The 24,043-nt window shown below is 45.6% G+C and overlaps 1 protein-coding gene across 3 annotated transcripts in view; it reads right to left on the bottom strand.

The window, feature by feature from the left end:
- The window catches only part of PPP2R2A (protein phosphatase 2 regulatory subunit Balpha), a 29,030-nt gene extending 11,240 nt beyond the window's left edge, over positions 1–17,790 (bottom strand). The window contains exons 1-2 of one of the 3 annotated variants that reach the window (XM_054174867.1): positions 17,574–17,790; positions 15,121–15,195 (exon numbers count right to left, since the gene is read on the bottom strand). In XM_054174867.1, the coding sequence (XP_054030842.1) occupies positions 15,121–15,195; positions 17,574–17,580 (82 nt within the window). In that variant the 5' untranslated portion in view covers positions 17,581–17,790. Of the gene's footprint in view, positions 1–1,119; positions 1,292–15,120; positions 15,196–15,788; positions 15,837–17,573 lie in introns of those variants that run through there. The other 2 variants (XM_009901596.2, XM_054174866.1) reach the window with 2 other exon arrangements.
- Positions 17,791–24,043: the final 6,253 nt, after the last annotated feature.

The raw sequence follows: 24,043 nt of genomic DNA, 5'->3' as shown, positions 1-24,043 counted from the left end.
TTACTTTAGTCATTAATTTATGATCAAGATGAAGTGATTGATGTCCCCTCTGTAAGACTGACAGCTGCACACTGTTCAGTGTTCACCTTGACAGGTGAGCAAGGCACACAGATAACACACAATTAATCAAACGCAGTATGCAGAGTGAAGTGCAACCCAAGCAGTCTGATTGTTACTCTTCCACACAATGTAATGCAATCCTCTGCTAGGAGAAGGCCCTAAGGTAATGATCAGCTGGAGAAAACCAAGATAACTCCCCTCTCAGCAGTGAGAGGAACACACAGTAATTACTGATTTGATGAGCACAGATCTAACACTATGAGCTCTTCAGAGAAGACATTACAGCAGCTATCAGCAGATCTAAATATGGACATGGATGTGCAAGGAGAACTGAAAGAAAAAACCCCATAACCCAAAAATCTTACAAATCTATATCCACCTAAAACCAGATGGATAAATTCATCACACTACCTACTTGGTGTAAAAGGTCAAAAGCCTTAGGCTTCAAGCCCTGTGGTTAGAAGAGACAACAGCCTTAAGGGAAGGGCTAAAGCCTTTGCTCAGCTCTGCTGGGGTGCTGGAGATTGCAATTACACAAGGCTCTCATGCAGCAGGAAGCCGACTGCTCCTCTTTAAGTGTTCCCAACCTTCTTCCTTTTGGCATCTACTTTAACTTTCAAGATTATCCAAGCTTGCTACTGGTGATCTCCAAGCTGATGAAGTCCTGTTTGGTCTATACAATCAACTGTGTGATGGAACTTTCAGCTCTAATATCCCCACCACACCTCCAAAAACGTCCATCAGGCTGGGGGTGACCAGGTGCTGAAAACCCTCGGATGCCTGCCCAACACCATGCAGATGATCTTTCCAAGTACTTGGATTGATTTGTAAACAAATTACATCCCTTAGCAGCAATCACAACAGAAAAATAATTAGCTGTTAGAATGCAGCACACTGGAGTCTTGGACTGTTCTGTTTCCAAGGGCAAAGCAAACACGCTGAAAAAGTAGGCAGAAAAATTTCTGCTTGAGTAGTCCCAAAGTAGGGTGAGATCAGCAAAGCCACCACCAGGACACTGTAAAGCAATAACTCACCATTGAGAGCATTGCATTCCCATACCTTGGTCAAAAACACAGACAGACATCAAGGTACTGGTGCTGAACGGGGCAGGATTCATGCTGCTTGAGAGCTGGCAGGGGAACCATCTCATCTTCCACAGTGCACCAATCCGCTCCAGGATCTTCATCAGGGTTAACACCCTCCTTGCCAAGGCAAACCATCAGCATTCACCTTTTATCTGCAGAGGGGGACTCCAGCTCCTCTCTCAGTTACACGCTGGGTTATTTAAGTCCTTTGGCATCTCCAGAGCGTGCTGCCTCCTCCCTTGCAGGCTGCTGATTTTGCTACAGTCCCTAGGTGGAGTCTGGCAAGCATAGAGGGCTGCTTTCACTGTCCAGAAGCATGGAAATGATCCCTGCTATGCCAGACAGCACCAGGGAGGAGCATCTGAGGGAGAAGCAGTCGTGTAGTGCTCTGTTGTCACCAACATCACTGGCTTTTGGAGATAGGATGCATTCTGTTGTTTATTGCTGACTTCATTTCAATGCCCTCCTCTTCAAGCACTAGTGTCTGAGACAAATAACCAAGTCCTCACCTGATAACCACAGCCCTCAGAGGACACATACTACTGTCTGTAAAGAGACTTCCACGAAGTTACCCATGCTTGGGAGATCAGATTTGTCTCTCTCCTCCCCCAAAACATCTTGAGACATCTCTGGCACCAAGATGAAAGGTGGCATTTCAGGTGCTAAGATATAAAACACTGTAGGGCAACATCAAACATACATGAAGGCACCATTCTGACAACAGCAAAAAAAAAACAAAACACCAAACCCCCAAACCAACCAAAACCACCAACTTCAAGCCCGGACAGCAAAGTATCTGCACTTCTGAGCTTTAATTCAATCCCTTAACAGTAGCGCACCAAGGGAAGGGAAGGAACCAGTACCTGGAGACTACTATTTCACAGGGCAGACACCTATCAGGATGGCTTTGAATTTACAGATGCATTTATAACAGGTTCTTAGATAACCCAGAGATAATGCAACTGAAGTCCCAAACCTACAGAAGACATATAAGCTACAGGGCCAGCCTGCACTGTCTGAAAACAATCCCAAACTGGTGCCTTGACCCCATTTCAGCTATCAGACAGCTACATGGTTTTGTGTTGGTTTCAAATTAGTTAAGAAAGTGCTTGAAAAATGACTGTGAAAAGCCCTCTCTCAATAAACACATAACGACAGCAGAGAGAAGAATGTTTTCTCCATATAAACACAAGCAAAGCTGTTTGGTTTCTGTATAGAAACCATTAACCCTCACACCCCTGATTAATTACTATTTTCAAACCTTAAGATATCACTGCAGTTCCTTTCAGAGCACAGGCACAGGAAACCAACCTCCTCCACTAGGTGACTGAATCAACTGATCACAGCAATATCTCTGGGCTCACAAGAAGCTGCAAGCCAACAGCACTCTCAGCACAGTTACATGGATCGTCCAGATGCAAGCACCCCAAAGAGCTCCTGCTGACCAGGCACTGCTTGTTTAATTAATGAGGTTAACTGGCTCCAGAACTGGCTGATATTTAAAAAAATAAATAAATAAAAATTAACAGTGGAAACAGCAAAACATAAGTTGGAGTCTCCTTAATATGAGGAACAAACCTGGTTAGGAAAGCAACAAGAAGGAAAATTCTCCCCTCCAGATCATCATTATCTAGGTTTAGAGTTTTGACCTGAAGAGTATAAAACCAAATGGGATTCTGTCTTCCTCTAGTACTGCCAGCATATTTAGAAAGCCCCCCACACATGCATGTACATACAGGGAACATCTTACCAGGGACAAAAAGCAGAGGATGAGCACTAAAGTCTCTTAATACCTAGGCTTCTCCAAATTCAAGTTATTCCTTAAAATATGAACGGAAGTGCCTATTTGCTTGTCCTATTCACACTAGTCCAGGTCTATTGTTGGCTGAAACAAAGCCCTTTCAACCTGCATGACCCGTTCCCAGGACATTTGACACTAGTTTATTAATATCACAAACACAAGAGGCACAAATGGCAGAAATCCAGACCCACTCCTGTGCCAGTTTTGAATGACCTTAGCCAGGCAGGTGAACAACCTCATGGGCTGTCCAATTACAACGCTTCTTCACAACTAGGAACAAGCAGTTAAAGGTCACAGTTTCTCCTTCAGCCTGTTCTTTGCAGCCACTGCTATACCATATCATCAAGAAAAAAGCCCAAACAACCTCAAGTCTGCCCACAGGCTTTCCTCCCTCCAGCCTGGAGAACCGCTCTGCCTCTAACCAAAGAAGGTAACCAACAGCGGGCCCAACATTTCAGCATCCTGAAACACCAGCCTGCTGTTCTGCACGGCAGCTCCTGGGGCTCCATTTTCTGAACATCAGAGTACTTAGATGCTGATAGCTTCCAATCAGTTTTTAGGTAGAGAAACGGAAAAAGAGCAGTAATTCTCCTCCTAGGGATGTGTCACACCTAGCTTTATATCAAGCTCTCTGCTTCTACAGTTTGTACTAGAGAGGAAGCAGGTTGAATACTACTCCAGACAGTGGTTAAGTAATTGAAGCAAGAAGAGCTTTTCCCCTTTGAATTTTCCCCTTTGAATTTTCCTGTTTCTAACATTTCCTATCACAGGGACCATGTCTTTCAGGCCCACATTATGCCTTTAAATAAATTATTTAATGAAGCAGCATGAGAACAGTCCACACCAATTCTATTTCCACCCCAGAAACAGTGTTCAGCCAGCAAAATCTGCACTGATTACTGAGAGGTCCCCCAGCCAGAGCTAACAGAAGCGTTAAGTTGTATTGGTACTATGCAGAATTCATTTGGAGAGTTACTCATCATTTTTGTCCTCTGTACAATCACAAACAGATCAGACATATCTAATTATAGGAGAACAAAATTAACTCCAGCAGGAACTAACTCCATGCCCAAACAGCTTCATACAGGACCCCCTTAAGTACCTGCGTGTTCTGCGACTATCACTCATGAAACTGAGGAACCTATTGAGCAGTATGAGGAGAACTGAGACTAAAAGGCTCATATCTATCAGATTTGATTGCTCTAACACAGCGATCTGTACACAGTGCTCTGGTACACAACTTGTTCCAACATGTCTTCTACCTGCAGAGCTACTCTACAATGTTATCATTAATAAAGCTGCAGCAAAACTGGTTCTACATATATAATTTTCAAGAAGCATCGCCATTTTAGCACTGCTGAGGACAAAAATTCAAGTTTACTGATTTTTCCAGAGTAGACTCCATGCTGGAACAGAGAAATTAGCCTCTGTTAAGAGGAAAACAGCACCGTCACTTCTGACCTCTCTGACAACATGCTGCTGACCTGCCGATCAAGAACATCCTATTAACCACAGGCAGAGTGAAGATGCAGGAGACCAGAACTCCACCTCAAGCCTCTTCTCTGGAAAATCTGTATTCCTAGAGCTCAGTCATGGTACCACACTCAGCAGGCTCCTCAGAGCCATACACAATGCCTACAGGAGGGCTCCATATCCTCACAGGGCACACACCATGAAATTCAAGTTAGACATCACACAACGAGTCCCCAAAATGCATTAAAAACCTTGGCCTAAGTCTCAAGCTTCATTTCCTCTTCTGACAAGCACATCTGCACTTTCCCAAACACAGGCCCACTGCCCCTTGACAGGAGGAGCGCTTTGCTACTTTAGTTGTACCTCCATTTCCTTAGGGAACTGCTCTCAATATGCTGAGGTAGAATGAAGAAAAAAAAAAAAACTTGAAGAAAAAAAAAATAGTCCTGAAAGCAAGTGTCAGCAGCTGAGCTGTGCTCCCCAACAAGTGAGACCCAGTTCATGGCACAGAGGCACTCCCTTGTCTTGGGCATTGGGGCTCACTTCCATCCAGGCCCAGCAGGCAACTCAATCCCCACACAAATTCTAGGCGTTCCCTCAGCAGAAGTTATTTCAGACAGTGTAAAAAGTCATTCCAGACTTGAGATACCCAGCCCATGGGGAGCTAAGCTTTCAAATACATGCTTCTGAGCCTGCAGAATCTCTGCTGATGAAGGGTTTTCACTCAAAGTCCAACAGCAGTAACAGGTTCATCTGAAAGATTTAGAGAATGTACTAACAAGCTCCCAAGGTCCTGTCAGCCCCACTCTCTGCGATGCCGTCCTCATCCTGCTGTGACAGCTGATAAACACATTTGCTTGATAACAGGGGCCGAGAAGGACAGCGAAGAGTCTGCCACTCGGAGCGGGGATTTCACAAATGCCAATGTTGTTTTCATGCCCTCTGGGTCCCTTTCAAGGGAGATTTCTGCAATGAGCAACAGGACTAGCAGAAAATCAGCCCTGTGACCAAAGCAAAATATGGAAGCATTTACTTCCCTCTTCATCTAGTTCACAAATGTTTACTTGCCTCTGCCTCAAGACTAGAAATTACCTTACTCGGAATCACTGACACCAATTATAGCTGAACACACCTACACAAGAGCTGCCCCTGTGTTACTTATTCAAGAGCATGTTCATCTACACACTACAAAACGAGTCGTGGATTAATTCATGTAACCTAACATCCAATTGGTAAAAGCAGTTAAGAGGAAGCTTTAAGTTGGGTGTCTGCTCATTGAAAAACAAAATAATTTCAAGTCATATTTACTTGACCCACTACCTAATGCCCAAAACAAAAGCCATTGGGTGATGACCAATACTAATGCATACCTGCTTCCCTTCTGCTCACAGATGTGTATTTTTGTGAGTCTTTTCCTTCCCCCTATGCTCAAACCAGGTGGCTCTTGAGTCCCTGAAACTAATCTGGATTATGAGCTACCCAAATTCCTACTGATAGCCCCCCCAACCCACAGAACCCTTCCTGTTGCCCCCCCTCGACTCTGCACTAAGCACACACTAATAGCACAGGCTACACAGTTCCCTCAGAAGATCTCGCTTTAGATCTTTCCAGGGGTTGTTTGTGTTCTGAAGTAGTACAGAGCTATTTATGGAAAAATCTCTGCTGGAGTCAGCCAGAATTTCAATGGGCTGCAGAGCACAGAAAAGCCAGTGGTTGGTTTTCTGTTTGCAAATAACAATATATTTGGAAATAACACACTGTGTTACTGTTTTGCATGTACAGAACAGAAGCCTTCAGGCAATGCCTTTCTTGTCACTGAGAATGCTACAGACTAAGAGCACTGGAAGATCTTGGGGCTTTTTTTGCTGAAGTCATTCCAAACCATACTGCAAGTGAAAAATTAGAAGCAGTGTTTTAGAAGAATATCACAGTTTGGCAGTGCCTTTCAAAATCAGCTACTAGGATGCTGTGGCTTGATGTGTACTGCTGCCATAGCTATAAAAACCACCTCCTAGAAACAATCCTGCTGCTTCAGACTTAGCTTCTTTGAGCCTTTCTATTCTTTGCTTCATTCTTTCTATTCTTTTACTTCAGGTGCAAAAGCTAAGACAAAAAATGTCTAAGGCTTTTCATCTTCAGGTGCAGAATGCAACAGAGCATGGCACCTCAAACACTCCAGTGCCTCCTCCTGGGGAAGGAGAGTGACGGCAAACATTGACTCTCACCCACCCCTGGGGAACGTCGGGCAGACGCAGACTCACTAGAGGAGTTGCAGGCAGTTTGCTGGGGAACAGAGCGCCTGTGAAGGTCACAAACACAGCTGAAGTTTCCAGCAGGGATGAATGCACTGCTCTGGCTTTCAAGTGAGGGTGGAATAAAACATTACAAGTGCTTCACTATGGGCATTCACTGCTTTAGCAGTTCATTTTAGTACTTACTGCATTTTTTGCGGCACTTGGAACCTGAGAGAAAAAAGTCTTCCCTTTACCAGTTGCCTCCTTTCCCCCCCCTCAACTTGGCAAGTATTTTGCCATGTTTCTATTCTGGCCCAAGCACACATGCCTCAGCTTCTTTTAAAAAAAAAAAAAAAAAAAAAAAAAAAATATAAATTAAGCAGAGGCCAATCCTAGTTCCTGGCCTGGACTTTCAGATTCTCAACACTCACTTTACATGCAAAATGGCATCTACAGCTAACAATTCTGCAAGGCATATGGTGATACACATCTCAAAAATGGGCATTTTTAAAATACACCCACCAATTTGCACAAAATACTTCAAGTTTATTATTTTACATCTCTCACCTTCTCTATTTATAGACTGGGACCTTTTCTTTGGATTTTGGGACAGCTGTATTTCAGCTGAAAAGAACACAGAGCCTTTAGCTGTAGCCCTGTCCTGCACGGATCTCCAGCTTCCTTGCAGTAACTTTCATAAGCTTTGGAATTTTCAAAGAGGGTCTGGAGGAAAATGAAAGACCCTGGACGTTACTTGGAAGCGAAATGAAAGATTCAGCAACACCCAAGCAACCACAGCAACAACCACCACCAACCAAAACACTCACCACCAAACCCATGCAGCTGCAGTAAGAACTGCCACAGAAAAGGCAGAAGACCACACAGAACTTCTATCATCACTTTGGTCCAGCAGCCAGTTCCACATACCCCTAATGCTGCTGGTGAAGGCTGCCACCACCTCTCTAAAGCACTGCCATTTTCTCACTGCTCAACTATGAAATGAGGTTTGTGAGTTCCATCTTCAACTGCTGTTTGTTCATACCGATCTGTTAGAAGAGATGGCCTCAAACATGAATTCAGTTCCCTGGGAGCAGAGTTTTGCCTGTGAGTGAGCACCTATCACCTGTGAGCACAAAAGGGCTGCGAAAGAGGCTTGAGCAAGCTGGTCTGTGCCTTAGTTTCTCAGGTTGCCTTAAAAATCATTATAATTTCTCCAAGAGAAGCAACTCCTGAGTAATCTAGTAACTCAGAATAAAATTAATCTGACAGCAAATAACCCCAGACATATCATTTTAATTCAGTTTCCCAGGTGAGCACTGGTGAAGGTCCAAGGAAGGGGCAGCTCTTTTAGAAGCAGCAGCTACTTGAACTGACAATGAACCTAGAAGCAAGTCAGGATGCAACAGGAATTCTAATTCCTCCTTCCATTTCAAGCTCACAGTTCACAGCAAAACAAGCTGAACAGGACAGTTGTTAAAAGCCAGTCCCAGGGCTGTTGTGTTAAATGATCTCCAGTACGTCTATAAATTAATCCTTAGCCAGTGCTCCAAGAACTTAGAGGTTTGTTAAGCAATTCCATTGGAAAAAAGTCCAGGAGCTCTCCAAAAAGCATCTTTGAGAATTGTTATATGGCTGTTGCAGCTAAGGTTTATTTCATTACACAGCTCTTTTCTGATGGACCAATTTAACCTTCGAAGTTACTTGAAAAGACCAACTCCTTCAGTCTCCGTTGATAGACAACACAGAGGTCAATTTCTGGGAAGCATCTTCCACTGACCTACTCACAGGAGAAAGGCCAACTGAAATCACTGCTTTTAAGAGTCAAATAGTCCCTGGAATACTTTTTGTAGTCATGAGGGGAAAAGGAAAGTGGAACATTTCTAGCATTTAACAGGCAAGAACATACTGGTAATTACTCTACATTTTAAATAAGCAGCCATAGTATGGAGTCAGTTTCCTTACCTGCTCCTGAATATAGTCAATTATTTTATTTCTCTCAAGTCCTCAAAAATCAGACTGCCAACTGTGTGTGTTTGGAGAGCATATTATTCCCAGGTCATTAATTTAAGAATTGCAACCAAAAACATAAAGGGAAACATTCCCACCCAAAAAAGCATACCTGGAAATCACTCTTACCATGCAACTCTTTAAAACCCTCATTTTCTGACCCTCAAATTTTCTTCTAAAATGAGACACAAATGTAACTGCCTGAGGGTTTAACTTGTGACCTAAATATGCTGAGTTTCTTCATGGTGCTATCACTTGTGGCTTGCCAAGAGGAAAACACATTTCTGTGAAGAATGGCTGTTTCCTTCCAGCGCTTAACAAAAGCATGGCAAGTTAGAAGCTTACAGCCACTGCTGTTTCTGCTGCTGAACTACAGTCATGCACAGAAGCCTCCAAGAATTACTTTCAGTCATACTGTCAGGTACTGTTACTGCTGCACAGTAGCTGTGGTTACCGCTTTTCCCAATCATGTTTAAAAGTCTACATTGCCCAGATGGGGCTATTTTGATTGCAGGGCCTACTGCTGCTTCCTGAAAGAGAATGTTCTCAGCTAGTTCCTGTGTGCCCAGCTGGTCAAGGCCACCAGCATCCTGGCATGGATCAACAATGGTGTGGCCAGCAGGACCAGGACAGGAATTGTACCCCTGGACTGGCCACTGGTGAGGCCACCCCTTGAGTATTACCACAGCAGTCTGCTAGCTGTTGTCTACGTTCACATTCACCACCCATGTGCCCACCTCTACCAAGACTTTTTACTCAGTTAAATAATTTCTTCATAAGGCTAAGTCTCAGTTTCACCCTGCAAACCCTATGCACAGTCAGGGTACTGCGTGCTATAAAGCACTGAGAACAGGAAAAAGACCCCTCAAGCAGTTGTTAAAGCTTCCCATACTACTAACACTGCTGTGGGAGGATGGTGCTTCCTGAAGAACAAAAAGCTTAGCTTGATTCCACCAGCAGTCGATGGTTGCACTACAGGAGCACACAGCAGATTTAATTGTATGCAGCCCTCAGCAGCACCTAAACCAAAGCAGGCCCAACTCTACCCAAAGGCAAGACAATCCATGAGTTTAGGTAAAGTCAGACCCCCAAACAAGAGATCAGTTCTTCAAATCATATTAAGAGCTCTAAGACACGACAAGAGCAGATTATCATTTGCCAGATTCTTTTTGAAGTGCTTTACAGGGAAGCAATCAGTCAGTAATCCACCTCCTGTTTAAGTGGTGCTCTTTCCTACAACAGCTTCCAAGAAAATGAACTGCATTGATACCAACACAGAGCTGTTTACTAACAGCTAGGAATGGTACTGAGTAGATCTTGTCTCCGTGCACTGCTTGTGTGGACAACAAAGGAAGAGAACCTGCCCCATGTGTGCTGCTTTAGCTGCAAAAAAGTGCTCCAAAAGATGATTCACAACACAGTGATACATGGCATTTTGTGTGCACATCCCTCCATGTGTTTGTGAGACCTGCTGTCACACAAAATCTACAACTGCCACCTCACAGCAGCTGGGCAGCTCCCTTACACCCCAATCCATGCTGCCCTCAACCACACATTCCCAGCACCCCTTCTTTACACCTCTAGGGTACCTCCATACAGATGTAAGTCCAGGGATCTCATTTGACTACAACCTAACCCAGTAAAAGAAAACCCCACCCAAACAACTCTAGGCCCATTTATTTTCACAAGCAGCACAGACTTGGAGCAGCTTCAGTCTTTACATCCAAAAGTGATGCAGAACCTCTGGCAAGTGTTAAGTGCACCACATCAGACCTTCAGCCGTTTCACCCTGCCAGTATTTTAGTTCAGTCTCCTCAGGTAATACCCAAGAGCAACACTGTCATGGTGTTCCATTGCTGGCCTTCAGATAGCACCTGTTCAAAGGCTAGATCTTGAACAGGTTTAAAGTCCTGTCCAGCAGCAGCAGTGCACCTGGGGATCAGGAACTTGTGTTGACTATCCATAAAGTCCTCTAAGGCACCAAGTCTTTTCAAGAGGTAGGTCCTTGTGTTGCCTTGAGCCACTTACCACTCTACCCCACACTGGTACAAGCACACACAGAGCTCTAAGAACCAGAGCAGGGCTCGATTCAGCTGAAAAAGTCTGGTCAAAATCACAATTTTAAGAATTTGTCAGCTGTATCAGCTTCCCAAACACATTCATTCTGCATTTGCAGGAACACTTGTGCCGGCAAAGTAGGAAGGAGTGCCTCTTCAAGCAGAAATGCTGCCAAACATGTAGCCATGGCCTAAATAGGCAAGCCAGAAGAGAACAGAAAGAAGGAAAAAAACAAAACAGGCAGACAGTAGAGCTAGGAACACCCAGCTCTTAACTCTTACTTCAGCACTGCTTCCACAAGGAGCTGCAGTTCTCACTTTTGTTCTTTCAAAACACACTCCGTGAAGCTACAGCTACCACAGAAAACAATTTCTAAGGTAGAAATACCCAGAGCAGAATTGTTTAGGCAGCACCTCTAAACCTACCAGTCATGAAGCACTAAAGCTGATCAAGAGCTATAATCGACCAGGACTGCCAATGACATTCAGTTGCATTCATTTGTACTGTTGGCATCTCGACCACTGTAACTTCTGCGTTCGTGGCACACAGACCTCACTCCTTTTTCCAACCAATTTTTAATTTAAGCCAGAGATACAAGAACAGCAAAGCATCCCACATCTTTGGATTACACTTGAAAGAAATTCAGATACAGAAATCTGACTCTTCCTTCTGCCAAGTGATTAAAACAAATTTGACTTAATTTGTTCTGAAGTACAAACTCAGTTCACTAAGTAAGTGTCTAGTTTTCAGAGGCAGTTTAAACTCAGCTCTTGGTTGTTTCCAACTGGAGTTGCAATTATGCCACTTCTTGGACAACAGAACAGCATAAGAGTAAAAAGTCTTAAGATGAAGCAATTGCTGCAGAAAATCCTTGCCATCCTTGCCTGTGATCATTGCCATAAAGGAAGCTTCTCCTATGCAAACAGAGCCATGTGCTTCTGGACAGTTAAGTCTTACTTGCACTGAAACAGTGCCAGCACAAAAGGAAAAAATCCAACTGCTACAAGATACTTTTGATAACCTGATCACTGAACTTACCAAGGGCAATGACTCCATGTTCCTCTGAAGAAGTCCTGACTAATCCAGTGTCCTGGCTCTGGATTCTCCAGAGTACACAAAACAAGTTACAGACATTGCAGAACTGGGCTCCAGCAAGACAAATAGAAAATTAAGAGGGGAGGAAGACTTCTGCTGAGCAAAGAGCCAGCTGTTTCAGAAACAAGAGCACAAGCTACAACACCCTTGCCCTCACCCAGGAGACTCCTAAATCACAAAAAGGCAAACTTTTGCCATTAGTTAAAATCAATGGCCTAAATTATAATGATGCTGACACTCAGATTTCCATTTATAACCCAATTTCTGTGCTTAACAAGAGAGCCAGGCCACAGCTTAAACCAAGGATGGATTCCACACTTATCAACAGAAGAGAGGCTACTCCTCTGCTCCTCACATTTGTACTCCACGAATCAGAAAAGCTCTGCCGCAGCAGAATGGCACAGGCAGTCTCCAGGTACAGATTCACTGCCATCTCCTCTCCTCGAGCTGTCCCTCTTTCCCTTCCACCCTCACTATCTCTGCAAGAAAGTCACATCCATCTATCACACAGTGCTTAGAAAGCCAGAAAAATCAAAACCTGTATGTGTCAGAGTTCATGTTTCAGCCAAAGCTACCAAATACTGACCTTGCAATAGCCAGACAGGCCAGCCTGAGCACCCACAGCAATACTGGTTCTACAGGAGAGGTTACAGGGTCAGAGCTGACTTGGAAGATGCCTACCAGCCTTCTCAGGAGGCCTTTTCCAAGTTGCTGCTGCTGTTACTATATTATTTTTTCCCCCCTCCATCAGCCATGTTTCACAGATCACCTTGTGGAGAGGCCACAGGGTTCATGCTCTGCTGATCAGTGCAATTAACCGGACGATGCCTTATTCCTGGTCAACACTTCCCGATTCAGCCTAAGCCAGCTTTCCAATACAAACATTGCAACACTGCACTGCCAAGGGGAAGAAAACAGAAAGTGAAACCCCTAATTTCCTTCGGGTTTGTTTTCTTCACTCTGATTTTAGTGAAGTTTCAGCATTCCACAAGTTCTCCTAAAACAGGAGATCTAATCTCTCTATAGCCTCTCAAAAGACAAAAATCCACACCCTAGGTATGACCACACAAAAACTGGCACTGTCCTCAGGCACAGCGACGGTCAGAGCCCACACTCATCAGCTTGCAGATCACAGTGGTTAAACAACCATCTCACTTTCAGACAGCATGATTTTCTTCATCTTTCAGCATGTTGCCTCCCACAAGAAAGCAGGCAGAAAGGCAGGGAAGGAAGAAAAGTCCCCAGACTACACTTAGAGCCACTGTCAACTTTTCCTTGGGCATCCTGAATGAAGACCAGCAGCATGCAAAGCTTTTTCAAGAACCACACAAGGCTGTGTTTCATTGGAGTGAGCCCCCAAGCCAGAAATATGGCTAGAGAAGGAAAAAAAGCAACCAGCTTGACGCATTATTAATCCTTCCAACAGTATCATCAGAAGTCTTGAAGGATAGCAGGGAAGCCGAAACTGCATTTCAATTAGACAACTGGCTCTTAACCATCTCCAGCAGGAATTGTGGGAGCTAAACACACAGTAAGGAGGGAGAATTTCAGCTCCACAACTCATTACAATCAAGTATCAAAACCAGCCTTGGAAGCTGTCTCCAGGATCTAGGCATTTACATTTCAGGCTGTCTTGAAGTCTATCAAGGCTCTGCATTTTCGTCTTAGGATAAGTCTTAAGTCAGCTACAGCTGATGCTGGGGTGAAAGTTCTCTTTGGGTCACCAAATCAGAAAGGCTATGTCTCCCATAAAGTCAGAAATGGACATTCTTAGAAGTTTTTGGCAGCCATCCTGTCTGGCTTGCTGAAAGCGAAGCCCGTTAATGAACTTACAGTGAAGTCCCCCAACCACGGCTGCAGTCCACGTAGTGCACTGCTAACCTGTCAGGAAGTACAAGGCTGGTGAGTTATCTTTCCCAACACAATGCACAATGCTTCGGCATAGCCAAGGAAGTCAAGGACAGCCTATTTCCTGACTTCTGCATGTCCAGAGCCCCATGAAAACTACTTGACCACACATATATAGAAAGTTCATCTCTATTACATGCATGTCAGCATGTTTGTTTTAATGCAGAATTACTTGAAAGCACCTGCCACACAGACAACTTCAGTATCTGAACTTCTTCAAGGATTTAGTTGGGTATTTCATTAAAGGTTTCAGAATTTGAAGTCTGATGAGGAAGAAAAAATTACATTTAACAATAGCCTTGAGTTCAAGCTTTGGAACGTATTTCCCCAAGAACTTTAAATGAAACTTTACAAACATAGTTACAGCTTTCTTGTCCCCTCTCCCATCACTGAAGGCATATTCTCTGCCACATGCTGCACCAATAGAAACAAGTCACTGATGTCTACACTGACATACTGGCCTCTGAAGTTAGTGAGCCACAGGTGGAATGTGGAAACAATAGAAACTGTAGTAATGGCTTTCCTAGACACAGCATGAATCTTGCTTGTAACTCAGAGCATTCAAGATACCTACAGAAAGAAAAATGCCCTGCAATTGCCTAACTGCCAAGGGCCAGCTGCTTGCAAAGAAACATTTAACTCCCGATCTGGCAGGCTCTGTTCTGCAAACAGGACTTCACAGACGAAGAAAGTTAGAAGTCAGTGGGAGTCTTCTCACAGAAGAGAGCCTGCTCTCCCGCACAGCGATGCAGCAGCCCAGTAAAAGAAAATGAGAAAGACATTTCTCAACCAGTCACAACCAGAGGCAGCCATCTTAGTGTGAGATGACATTTGGCACTGCCACCTTGGGAATACTGCAGGCAATTTCCAGTATTATTTCAAACACACACCTCCTTTACTTCCCAAGTCAGAGTGCACAAATACTCAGATTTCTTCCTCTTCTCATTAAGAGGAGCAGGAGAGATTGGGAAAATGACCTAATCTTTATCTAACACTTAGATTTTCAAAGAGTACAAACATTAATTATCTCTCAAAAAACTTCCCTGTGAAATGCAAGTATCACATTCCCATTTTGCAGATTAGGAAAAAAAATAAATCAAAAGCTGAATGACAGGAAAATTTTTACAATCCTAGGAAATTATTCCAGCAAAACATTTAAGCAGCCTGAATTCAGCCCTTCTTAGAAGTGTGCAGCACAGTACACTCAAACCCGTTTCATCCCACCCTGCACCTGGGTATCCGAACGCAAATAACGTCTATTTGCTTTGCTCCAGTTCTTACAGCAGCTCTGAGGTATCTCAGTAAGATCACATCCACATCCCCCTGCCTCAAGAGTGGTTAAAAAAATCGGAAAATATTCAGTAAAAAAACACAACAACTAAAAATATATTGCTCTTACCTTCTGCTACATCATCATCCACAGCGCCTTTCACCTGAGAAAAACACCACTGAATGTCATTGCCTCCTCCAGCTCCTAAGAAAAAAAAACAAACCACAATCAACGAAAAAAAATGAGAGCCTCCCGCAGGAGCAAGCACACAATAGTCAGCAGAACATCTCAGCCAGCGCGGTGCACGCCCACTTCCCGAGCAGCGGGAGGCACAGTCCCAGGCCGCCCCTCCCCACCTTTTTCCTTTAGAGATTGTTTTGGCATTAGCGGGACACCAGCGCTCAGCGCAGCAGCCTCCGGCCACCCAGAGCTCGCTGGAGTCGGGCACATCGACCAAGCTAACTCGGGCCACGCGTTTAAAGCCAACATCATCTCGCACGGGAACCTTCTTCCTCCTGCAGAAGTCAGAACCCTCTACCAACACACAAAACCAAACTTAAGCTGCACGCTTTGGAAAGCTCCAATCCTTCATCCAACGCAAACCAAGGGCGCCCGTAGCCTCCTTTGCTTACACAACACTCAACTCGACCTCCACTAAAGGCTGAAGAAAAAGAGTTTTACCACAGTTTTAGTCTCTTCGCTGAAGTAACGAAAACATTTATCAGTCTTAAAAGCAAAGGGCAGCAAATCCGAGTAGAAAAGCAAGCAAACAACGTGATGTGAACGAGCTCTACTACCATAGAAAACGGATCGCAGAGAAAACTTCAGGAACATTACTGGCCGGGCGGAAGGCAGCGATTCATTTGAACCCTGCCACCAAAACGCACCAAAAAACACCACCCATTTCTTTTGCATTTCGTGCTGAGCAAATCACTGCAGGGCTAAGCACATACAGGAAGAGGCTAAAACGGACTTTCTTTTTTTTTAATTCTTTTGAAAGCCACTGTCAAAATGGAACTTTTCCTCAGCACAGTTCCAACAGGCTGAGCAACAGATGGCATTTACACACTAATCCAGAGCCCTGCCACGGCTCTGGGGACAACAAAGCACAGAGAAGGGACTTCTTCATGCTTTCACACTAACTTAAAGGGGGAAAATATCCAAGACAAGGAAATCAGAAACCTCAAAATAACCTTTGCAAAAAAAATAACCAAAAAACCCCCAACAACCCAAGTGACTCAGAATGCTGAGGGAAGTACTGGAACACAATCAGAGTCCAGTCTGCATTTTTTCCTTGCCTTAAGTTCTTTTCTGAAGGATTACAGCCATGCAAGGCAGGCAGCCTGAGGAGGCAAGTCCAAGCACCCACCTATGCGAGGGACCTGCTTGAGGCTGCCCTGGAGAGCTCTGCCTCGCATCTCCCCTACCATTCCCCAACACACCAACAACACATCCCCTTTCCAGCCTCATTTGCCATTTAGCAGCTGCCACCATGGAAGCACTTGAAGGGCACAGCTTGTAAGAAATCCACTGCTCCTTCTAATTACGACTAAAATTTTGGTTTTCATACAATTCACTTGAACCGAGTTAGCACTTTCCCTCCCCACGATTACAACAAAAAGAGGAGGGTGGAGCATGGGCATATGGTGTGGGGGAAAAAAACCAAAGCACAAACCTACTGCAGCCCCTCCTGCTTGCTCCTCCAAATGCAAGGCCCTGGAAAGACAATTAACGTGCAGAGGAGGGGGCGGAGGTGTTTCCAAATTAAGAAATCTCAAGGAAAAGTAAGAAGGAGGAGGCCTTATGCATACACACTTCTAGCCTACCAAAAGCACTTTGGGATGCAAAATGGGGAGCGAGCATAGGAAGAAATAAGAAAGAAAACACAGCCAGACTTGTATTATTTAATTACACCCCGTACCTAATTTTACTCTCATTCGCAGATGCTTAAAAGCTGCAGCCTGCAGAAGGTTGCAGTTCATTCCCGACACAAGCACGTCTGCACCTCGACACCTCCCCGCGCACAGCAGCCCTGTGCAGCCCACACTAACTCCACCTGAGCACACAGCTCGGGCAGGGACCCGATTCCTAACGTCTGTGGGGCGGAAAAAACAGCCAGGAAAAGGAGGCGAAAGACCCACCCAGTCTGCAAGGCTCCGGCATGCCCAACTTCAAAACACACCCCTTCCCCCACCGAGCCCCTCCGCCTCACTGCTTGCCTGCTTTTGGGGTGGGCTTTTTTTCTCCCCTTAGAAGGGAGGGAAAGGTATAAAGGGTGGGTGGGAGAGCAACACGACCCCCCAGAAGGGGGGGAAAAAAAATAAATCGGGAAGGCGCAGGCGAGACGGAGAAGAGCGGGGCCGGGGCACCGACCGAGGCAGGGGCAGCGGCACGCCGGTAGCCACAGTCTCGGGAAAGGCAGCGGCGGGCTGCGAGGCCAGGGAGAAAACCCCGGCGAGCTGAGGCAGGCGGGGCACGGAGGCTGTCCAGTGCCCGTGGCCGGCAGGCCGCTGCCGCAGCCTCACCTGCGCCCCCCGCCCGGCGGCAGGGGCCGGTGCCCCGCGGGGGCAGCCTCCCCTTACCTGCCATGTTGGGCTGGCGATAGCGGCTGCGGCGGGTCGGGCGGTCTCGGCGCAGAGCGGCGGGGCCGCAGGTGCCGGACGGGGGGCGGCGGCAGGGGGCGGATGGCGGCGGATGGCGGCGGGGGTGCGGCCGGCTCCGTTTCTGGGGCTGCCCCCGCTCCGCGCCTCGCTCCGGGCCCCCCCCGAATCCTCCACTTTCAAAATGGCGCCGGCCGAGCTGGGGGTGACGTCACTCGGCAGGGGGGCGGGCGGGGCGGTGCTCAGAGAGGGCGGCGCAGAGGGTCCCTCATGACCCACCGTAGCAGCAGGCCGCCCTCGCCGGCCCCTGTATCGCGAGGCAGCATGGCGGGCTACTGCTGCGCCTGTCCGCGCTTCCTCTCCGCCCTCGGCTCGGCCCTGCAGGGAAGGCCTCTTCCGAGGGCTCCGTTCCCGGCTGGACGCTCTGTATCTCACCTTTTATTTCCCTCCTTCTGCGGCGTCGTTTGATTTTTATTTTTTTGGTCGGTTGGTTGGATTTTGTTTGTTTTTGGGTTTTGGTTGGTTGGGGGTTTGTCTGTGGGTTTGTTGCGGGGGGTTGGTTTGTTTGGGTGGTTTTTTTTTAACTTGCCTCCACTCCCTTCCTTCTCCTGCCTCTTCCTCACGCAGAAGTTCCTCGCTGTAGCCACAGAACCTGTTTGATGCACATTTTCCATCCTCTTGGATGCTTTCCATAACGTCTGCAGACTCGGTCTCTGATTTCACCGGAGAAGCCCAGCGCCTCTGTGCCGTTCTCATTGCTATTCGCTGCATACACCCAGCCATGCTCCGAGCTATGTTTGGGCTCCATCCACCTTTCACACCAACAGCCAGCAAGAGCTGCAAAGAAAGACCCAGCCGAGCCCAGCTTGGCACCACTCCTGCTGGCTTAGAGAGGATGAAGGCTCCTTTTTAGCTCGCTGGGTCTTAGCTCGCTGGGTCCCAGTTAAAATCTCAGCTGTGGTTAACACAGAGGAGTTGGATAATTGATTCAGTATAATGTATTAAAGATTTTGAGAAAGTCATCTGTTTCCCTTCACAGATGTTTGTGCAAATGTTTTCTTCTCAGGCTGGGTATAGTTTGCTAATCCAGGTTGCCCTTGGGAGATTCATGAGTTTACCCTGAAAACCCAGCACTGCCACAAACACAACACGCTTTGAAGCAAGTCTTCTATAATCACATGTAGACTAGCTTTTTATTTCCAGCTAACACCACCCAAAAGGATGGTTTTCTTAAACGAGAGACCACAGAATTCCTAGTCTGGTACAGCACAAAACGGCACTGGGAAACTGAGCATCCTTTAAACACACCCACAAGTGCAGTCAGGCTCTGGGTGTGAGAGTAAACACCAGAACCCCACCACTGTCTGCTTTGGACACATGCTGATGTACCTCTACATCCCTGATAAAGGATTGCACAAGCAAATTAAAGAACTGAAAAATCAATCTTGCAAACAATAAAATGTTTGAAGGAGCACTCAGCACACATGGGGCGTTCTCAAAAACTGAAACTCGCCTAGGTTTGGGAATATCTGGAACCCAGTATTTTTCTTAGTCCATTTTGAGAGCAATCCAAAAACCTAAACCCAAACACACTGCAAGTCTGAAAACATTCACAGTAAAGACAGGCTCTCTTTGGATCACTACAGCATTAAGGCCCTTCTCTTAACACCCAGCTCCACCCTTCTTAGAGCCGAGGAACAAATACACTCAGTTCTACAGATTTGTGGCTGTGTTTAGTTGATACCCAATTGGAATGAAAATATGACATTTCTTTCCCCCCCCCTCCAGGATTCCTTAAAAAATCCTTTCCAACCTTAGCCAGAATTGGTCTGCCACCATTTAGCAGGAAAATTTGCAACTAAACTCCAGTTCATTCATTGCCTTCTGTACAACTACTGCAGAATTTGACCCTCATAGTAGAATGAACATTGTTTCAAGAACTTCTGCTGCATTGTAGTAGTTTTAGGCTATGCCTTTAAAATTTCTTCACAGATCTTGAACAGAAAGTAGTAAAATGTAAATAAATTACTATTGGGTGTAAAAAGGAAAATAATGATAGTTCTAAACAATCCCATTGGAAGAGATAAGGGACTTAAACTAGTTGTGCCAAACAATGTCTCTTCTTCTCACCTCTTGGTTCTGGGAGATACTAACTCCTTCTGCTTGACCTTGGCTGCATCTCTCTGCTCCTTTCTCTTACCCCTTTTATGTACAAGGGGGGAAAGGAGGGGCAGGGAGGGAGAAGCTATTTGCTTCCCCTGGTTTTTGGCTGGGGGGGTGCTTGTGCTGTTTATTAATTGTAAATACCTGTAAATATTGTAAATACTGTATATTTTGTATAAATTCATTGCATTTCACTGTAGATTGTAGTTCTGCTTGTAAATACAGCTTTCATTTGCTTCCAACTGAGCTGGTCTGGCAAATTTAATGTTGGAGGGGACTTTTCAACCCACCACACGTATTGAAAACAAAACCAAACCAACCAAACAACAACAACAAAAAACCCCAAACCCAAAATACAAGAACAAAAAAACCAAAACAAACAAAAAAACTCCAGACCTGCAATTAGTTCTGTAATGTAAATTAATGAAGCTTTAGTGCATACCTTGTAATTAAACCTTTTCTAAGAGGGATTGTGTCTTAATATCATTGCGCCAGAAGGATGGATCATAACTCCAACATTTCAGGGTTTTGTTTTGAATTAACTGCTACAGAATATAAAGAAGTATAATAAATAATTAACATTAAATCACAACCAGGGTAATTAGTAAGACATCTTGGAAAACACAGTCTTTGCTTGGGTGTTCACTCGCTTGTTAATTCAGGCAACGCAAGGATTCAAGCTGGTGTGAATAGTTTGTGCAAATGAGCATGAGCAGGTTTGGCAGCTGTGGATCACTACTGTGAGCACATCCCAGTGCCCCTTGGATTTCAGTGGGGTTTAAGCATTTGTTCAGGTTCTCGGGGCAGCCAGGAACTGTATTACATTAAAGTCACCAGTGGAGTCCCCCAGGGATCAGTACTGGGCCCCATCCTCTTTAATATCTTCATTGATCTGGATGAGGGGACTGAGTCAGTCATCAGCACGTTTGCAGATGACACCAAGTTAGGAGCAGATGTTGGTCAGTTAGAGGGCAGAAAGGCTCTGCAGACGGACCTCGACTGACTGGACAGATGGGCGGAGTCCAATGGCATGGCATTTAACAAGTCCAAGTGCCAGGGGCTGCACTTTGGCCACAACAACCCCATGCAGAGCTACAGGCTGGGGGCAGAGTGGCTGAGAAATGCCAAACAGAGAGGGACCTGGGGGTGCTGATTGACAGCTGCCTAAACAGGAGCCAGCAGTGTGCCCAGGTGGCCAAGAGGGCCAATGGCATCCTGGCCTGTATTAGGAACAGTGTGGCCAGCAGGAGCAGGGAGGTCATTGTGCCCCTGTACTCTGCGTTGGTTAGGCCACACCTTGAGTCCTGTGTCCAGTTCTGGGCCCCTCAGTTTAAGAAGGATATCGAGACACTTGAAGGTATCCAGAGAAGGGCAACAAGGCTGGGGAGAGGCCTTGAGCACAGCCCTGTGAGGAGAGGCTGAGGGAAGGGGTTGGTCTCTTCTCCCAGGCACCCAGCACCAGAATGAGGGGATGCAGTGTCAAGCTGCACCAGGGGAAGTTTAGGCTGGAGGTGAGGAGAAAGTTCTTCACCGAGCGAGTCGTTCGTCATTGGGATGTGCTGCCCAGGGAGGTGGTGGAGTCACCACCCCTGGAGGTGTTCAAGAGGGGATTGGATGTGGCACTTGGTGCCATGGTCTAGTCATGAGGTCTGTGGAGACACATTGGACTCGATGATCCTCAGGGTCTCTTCCAACGTTGGTGATACTGTGAGACTGTGAAATGTATGCACAGCCACCCACAGCACAAAGCTTTGATGAACATTTAGCTATCGCAGTTGCGCTTTAATTACTAATTCTTACTCTATGGACTAAAGAACATCTCCAGGAAAATTGAGGAACATCCTGGGACAAGGAACCACAGAAAAATGTTTCTGGTTGTGTTTCTCAAAGCACAGTAAAGTTCATACAGAGTGCTCAGTTCACAATAGTATAGATCAGGAGCTGCCGAAGTGAGAACAAGTTAAAAATCAAAGTGCAAAATGTGACTGGCAGCTAGTAAAAAGACATTTATATTAAATGTCAAACCACTGATCAAGCAACCCAAAGAATTCCTTCAGGAACTCATCTTGGATCTGCTTTAGCTTCCCAGTAATTTGACCCGTTAGACAAGACTATAATGAACTACAACAACTCAGGGAGTAATTATTCCCAAAATTATCACTGGAATTTAGTAACAGCTGAGCCGTCAGAGGTCACACACAGGCTGACATCAGGGCAATGCAACTCCCTGCAGTGTTCTGTCCTTCGTTCTATCTGCAAGTGTCTCAGCAAGAGCTTGCATTGCTTTTTGGGAGATTTCACAGCCAAACACCTTTTGCTCCTAGAAATGTTTGCTAATATTCACATTGTGTTTCCCCAATTTTAGTTTCATATAATTGTTTCTATCTGTGTAGCCACTTAATTAACAACCATTATCAAAACAGTGCTGAGTCACATCTTAAAATGGCAATGTGGAATTTCATGCTTAACAAAGGGGCAGGCAGATGCTGGCTCTGCAGTGAGTTTCAGGCAAACTCCCAGGGTAAAATGCCTGTGGTGCAAGTCCCAACCCATCCAGCTTCTGCATGCCACCCCAACACCAGCTTTGCTCAAGTAGGGAGGCCTTCTGCACTATTTGCAGCGTGTCAGCAAGTTTTCTGTTGGCACACAGATCTTTCATTGGCTTTTTCCATCAGGATTTACTCAACCCAAAGTCACTTTAACCAGGTCCCACTTCTAAAGCCCCAACTACCAGTAGCCAGAAGTTTTTAGCTAAACCCAAAGTTTAAGCATTTTCAGTTTCAGTTCCTGCCTCACTACCCTAAACTTATACACTACAAAGACATACATTGTGCCCTACTTCACTAGAGCAATTCTAAACTCATTGGGTTTTAATCTTCAAAAGAAGAAAACCTAAATAAAACATTCTATCAACTCTGAGCATCTGCACTGCTGAGGAAATACTCAGAGTAGCATAAAAGCATCATCTCTCCTGCTCTGTCATGGGGCAGTTCAGTAGAGGTATTAACAATGATAAAAGCTGAAGAGGATGGTCCACAAGTTTCAGTTCCCTCTGTAACTATCAGTAATTTTCTCAAGAGCCATTTCCCAAACAAGGCAAGGTGACAGCACTACCTGCTGCTCCTTGGAGTGCCCCAAGCTCCCCATCATTGTGCAAACCTGGGCAATACAAACTCAATAATTGTGGCAAGCAGGCAGCTTGTGTCATCCCAAAAGTGGAAAGTTCATTGGATTCAAGTTCTGCTATTCCAAGAGGAAGGCTCAGCATTTTCTTTCAGAAATTACTAAGGCCTTTTTTCCTGACTTTAGCTTGGTGAAAGCTAAAACAGAACAGCTAATTATGCTTGGGAAGAATTCCATATGATCATTAGACCAGTAGTTTGCAAGACAGGTTTAATACCAGATCGAAAGGTGATTTGTTTAGAGCAGGTCTAAACTACAATGATTGAGATGAGATCACAATTTGTGAAGTATTAGTTCAACGTGTTGTTTAAGCATGGCTTGTACAGGATTCATGCACCTGCATTTTGGCAGGAGCTTTATTTTAAAGCAAGTGCAAAAATACAGGCAAGGATAGAGGGGCTTCTGGAACAAAAAAGAGAACTGTTGTGTGGAAGCTTTCAGAACTAGAGCTGCTAGAACTAGAACAGAATAGAATAGATTAAACCAGGTTGGAAGAGACCTTCAAGATCATCATGTCCAGCCCATCAACCAATCCAACACCACCTAAACAACTAACCCATGGCACCAAGCACCCCATCAAGTCTCCTGAACACCTCAAATGATGGTGACTCCACCACCTCCCTGGGCAGCCCATTCCAATGGGCAATCACTCTCTCTGTATAGAACTTCCTCCTGACATCCAGCCTAAACCTCCCCTGGCGCAGCCTGAGACTGTGTCCTCTTGTTCTGGTACTGGCTGCCTGGGAGAAGAGACCAACATCTGCCTGTCTACAACCTCCCTTCAGGCAGTTGTAGAGAGCAATAAGGTCACCCCTGAGTCTCCTCTTCTCCAGGCTAAACAACCCCAGCTCCCTCAGCCTCTCCTCACAGGGCTGTGTTCCAAACCCCTCACCAACTTTGTTGCCCTTCTCTGGACTCGTTCCAGCAAGTCAACCTCCTTCCTGAACTGAGGGGCCCAGAACTGGACACAGGACTCGAGGTGTGGCCTAACCAGTGCAGTGTACAGGGGCAGAATGGCCTCCCTGCTCCTGCTGGCCACACTGTTCCTGATGCAGGCCAGGATGCCATTGGCCCTCTTAGCTGCCTGGGCACACTGCAGGCTCATG

This window comes from Dryobates pubescens, chromosome 31 (genome assembly GCF_014839835.1).
Source record: "Dryobates pubescens isolate bDryPub1 chromosome 31, bDryPub1.pri, whole genome shotgun sequence".
In the NCBI taxonomy this organism is placed as follows: domain Eukaryota; kingdom Metazoa; phylum Chordata; class Aves; order Piciformes; family Picidae; genus Dryobates; species Dryobates pubescens.
Note: the sequence above shows the minus strand (reverse complement) of the source record. Positions and strands in the feature narration are given on the sequence as shown.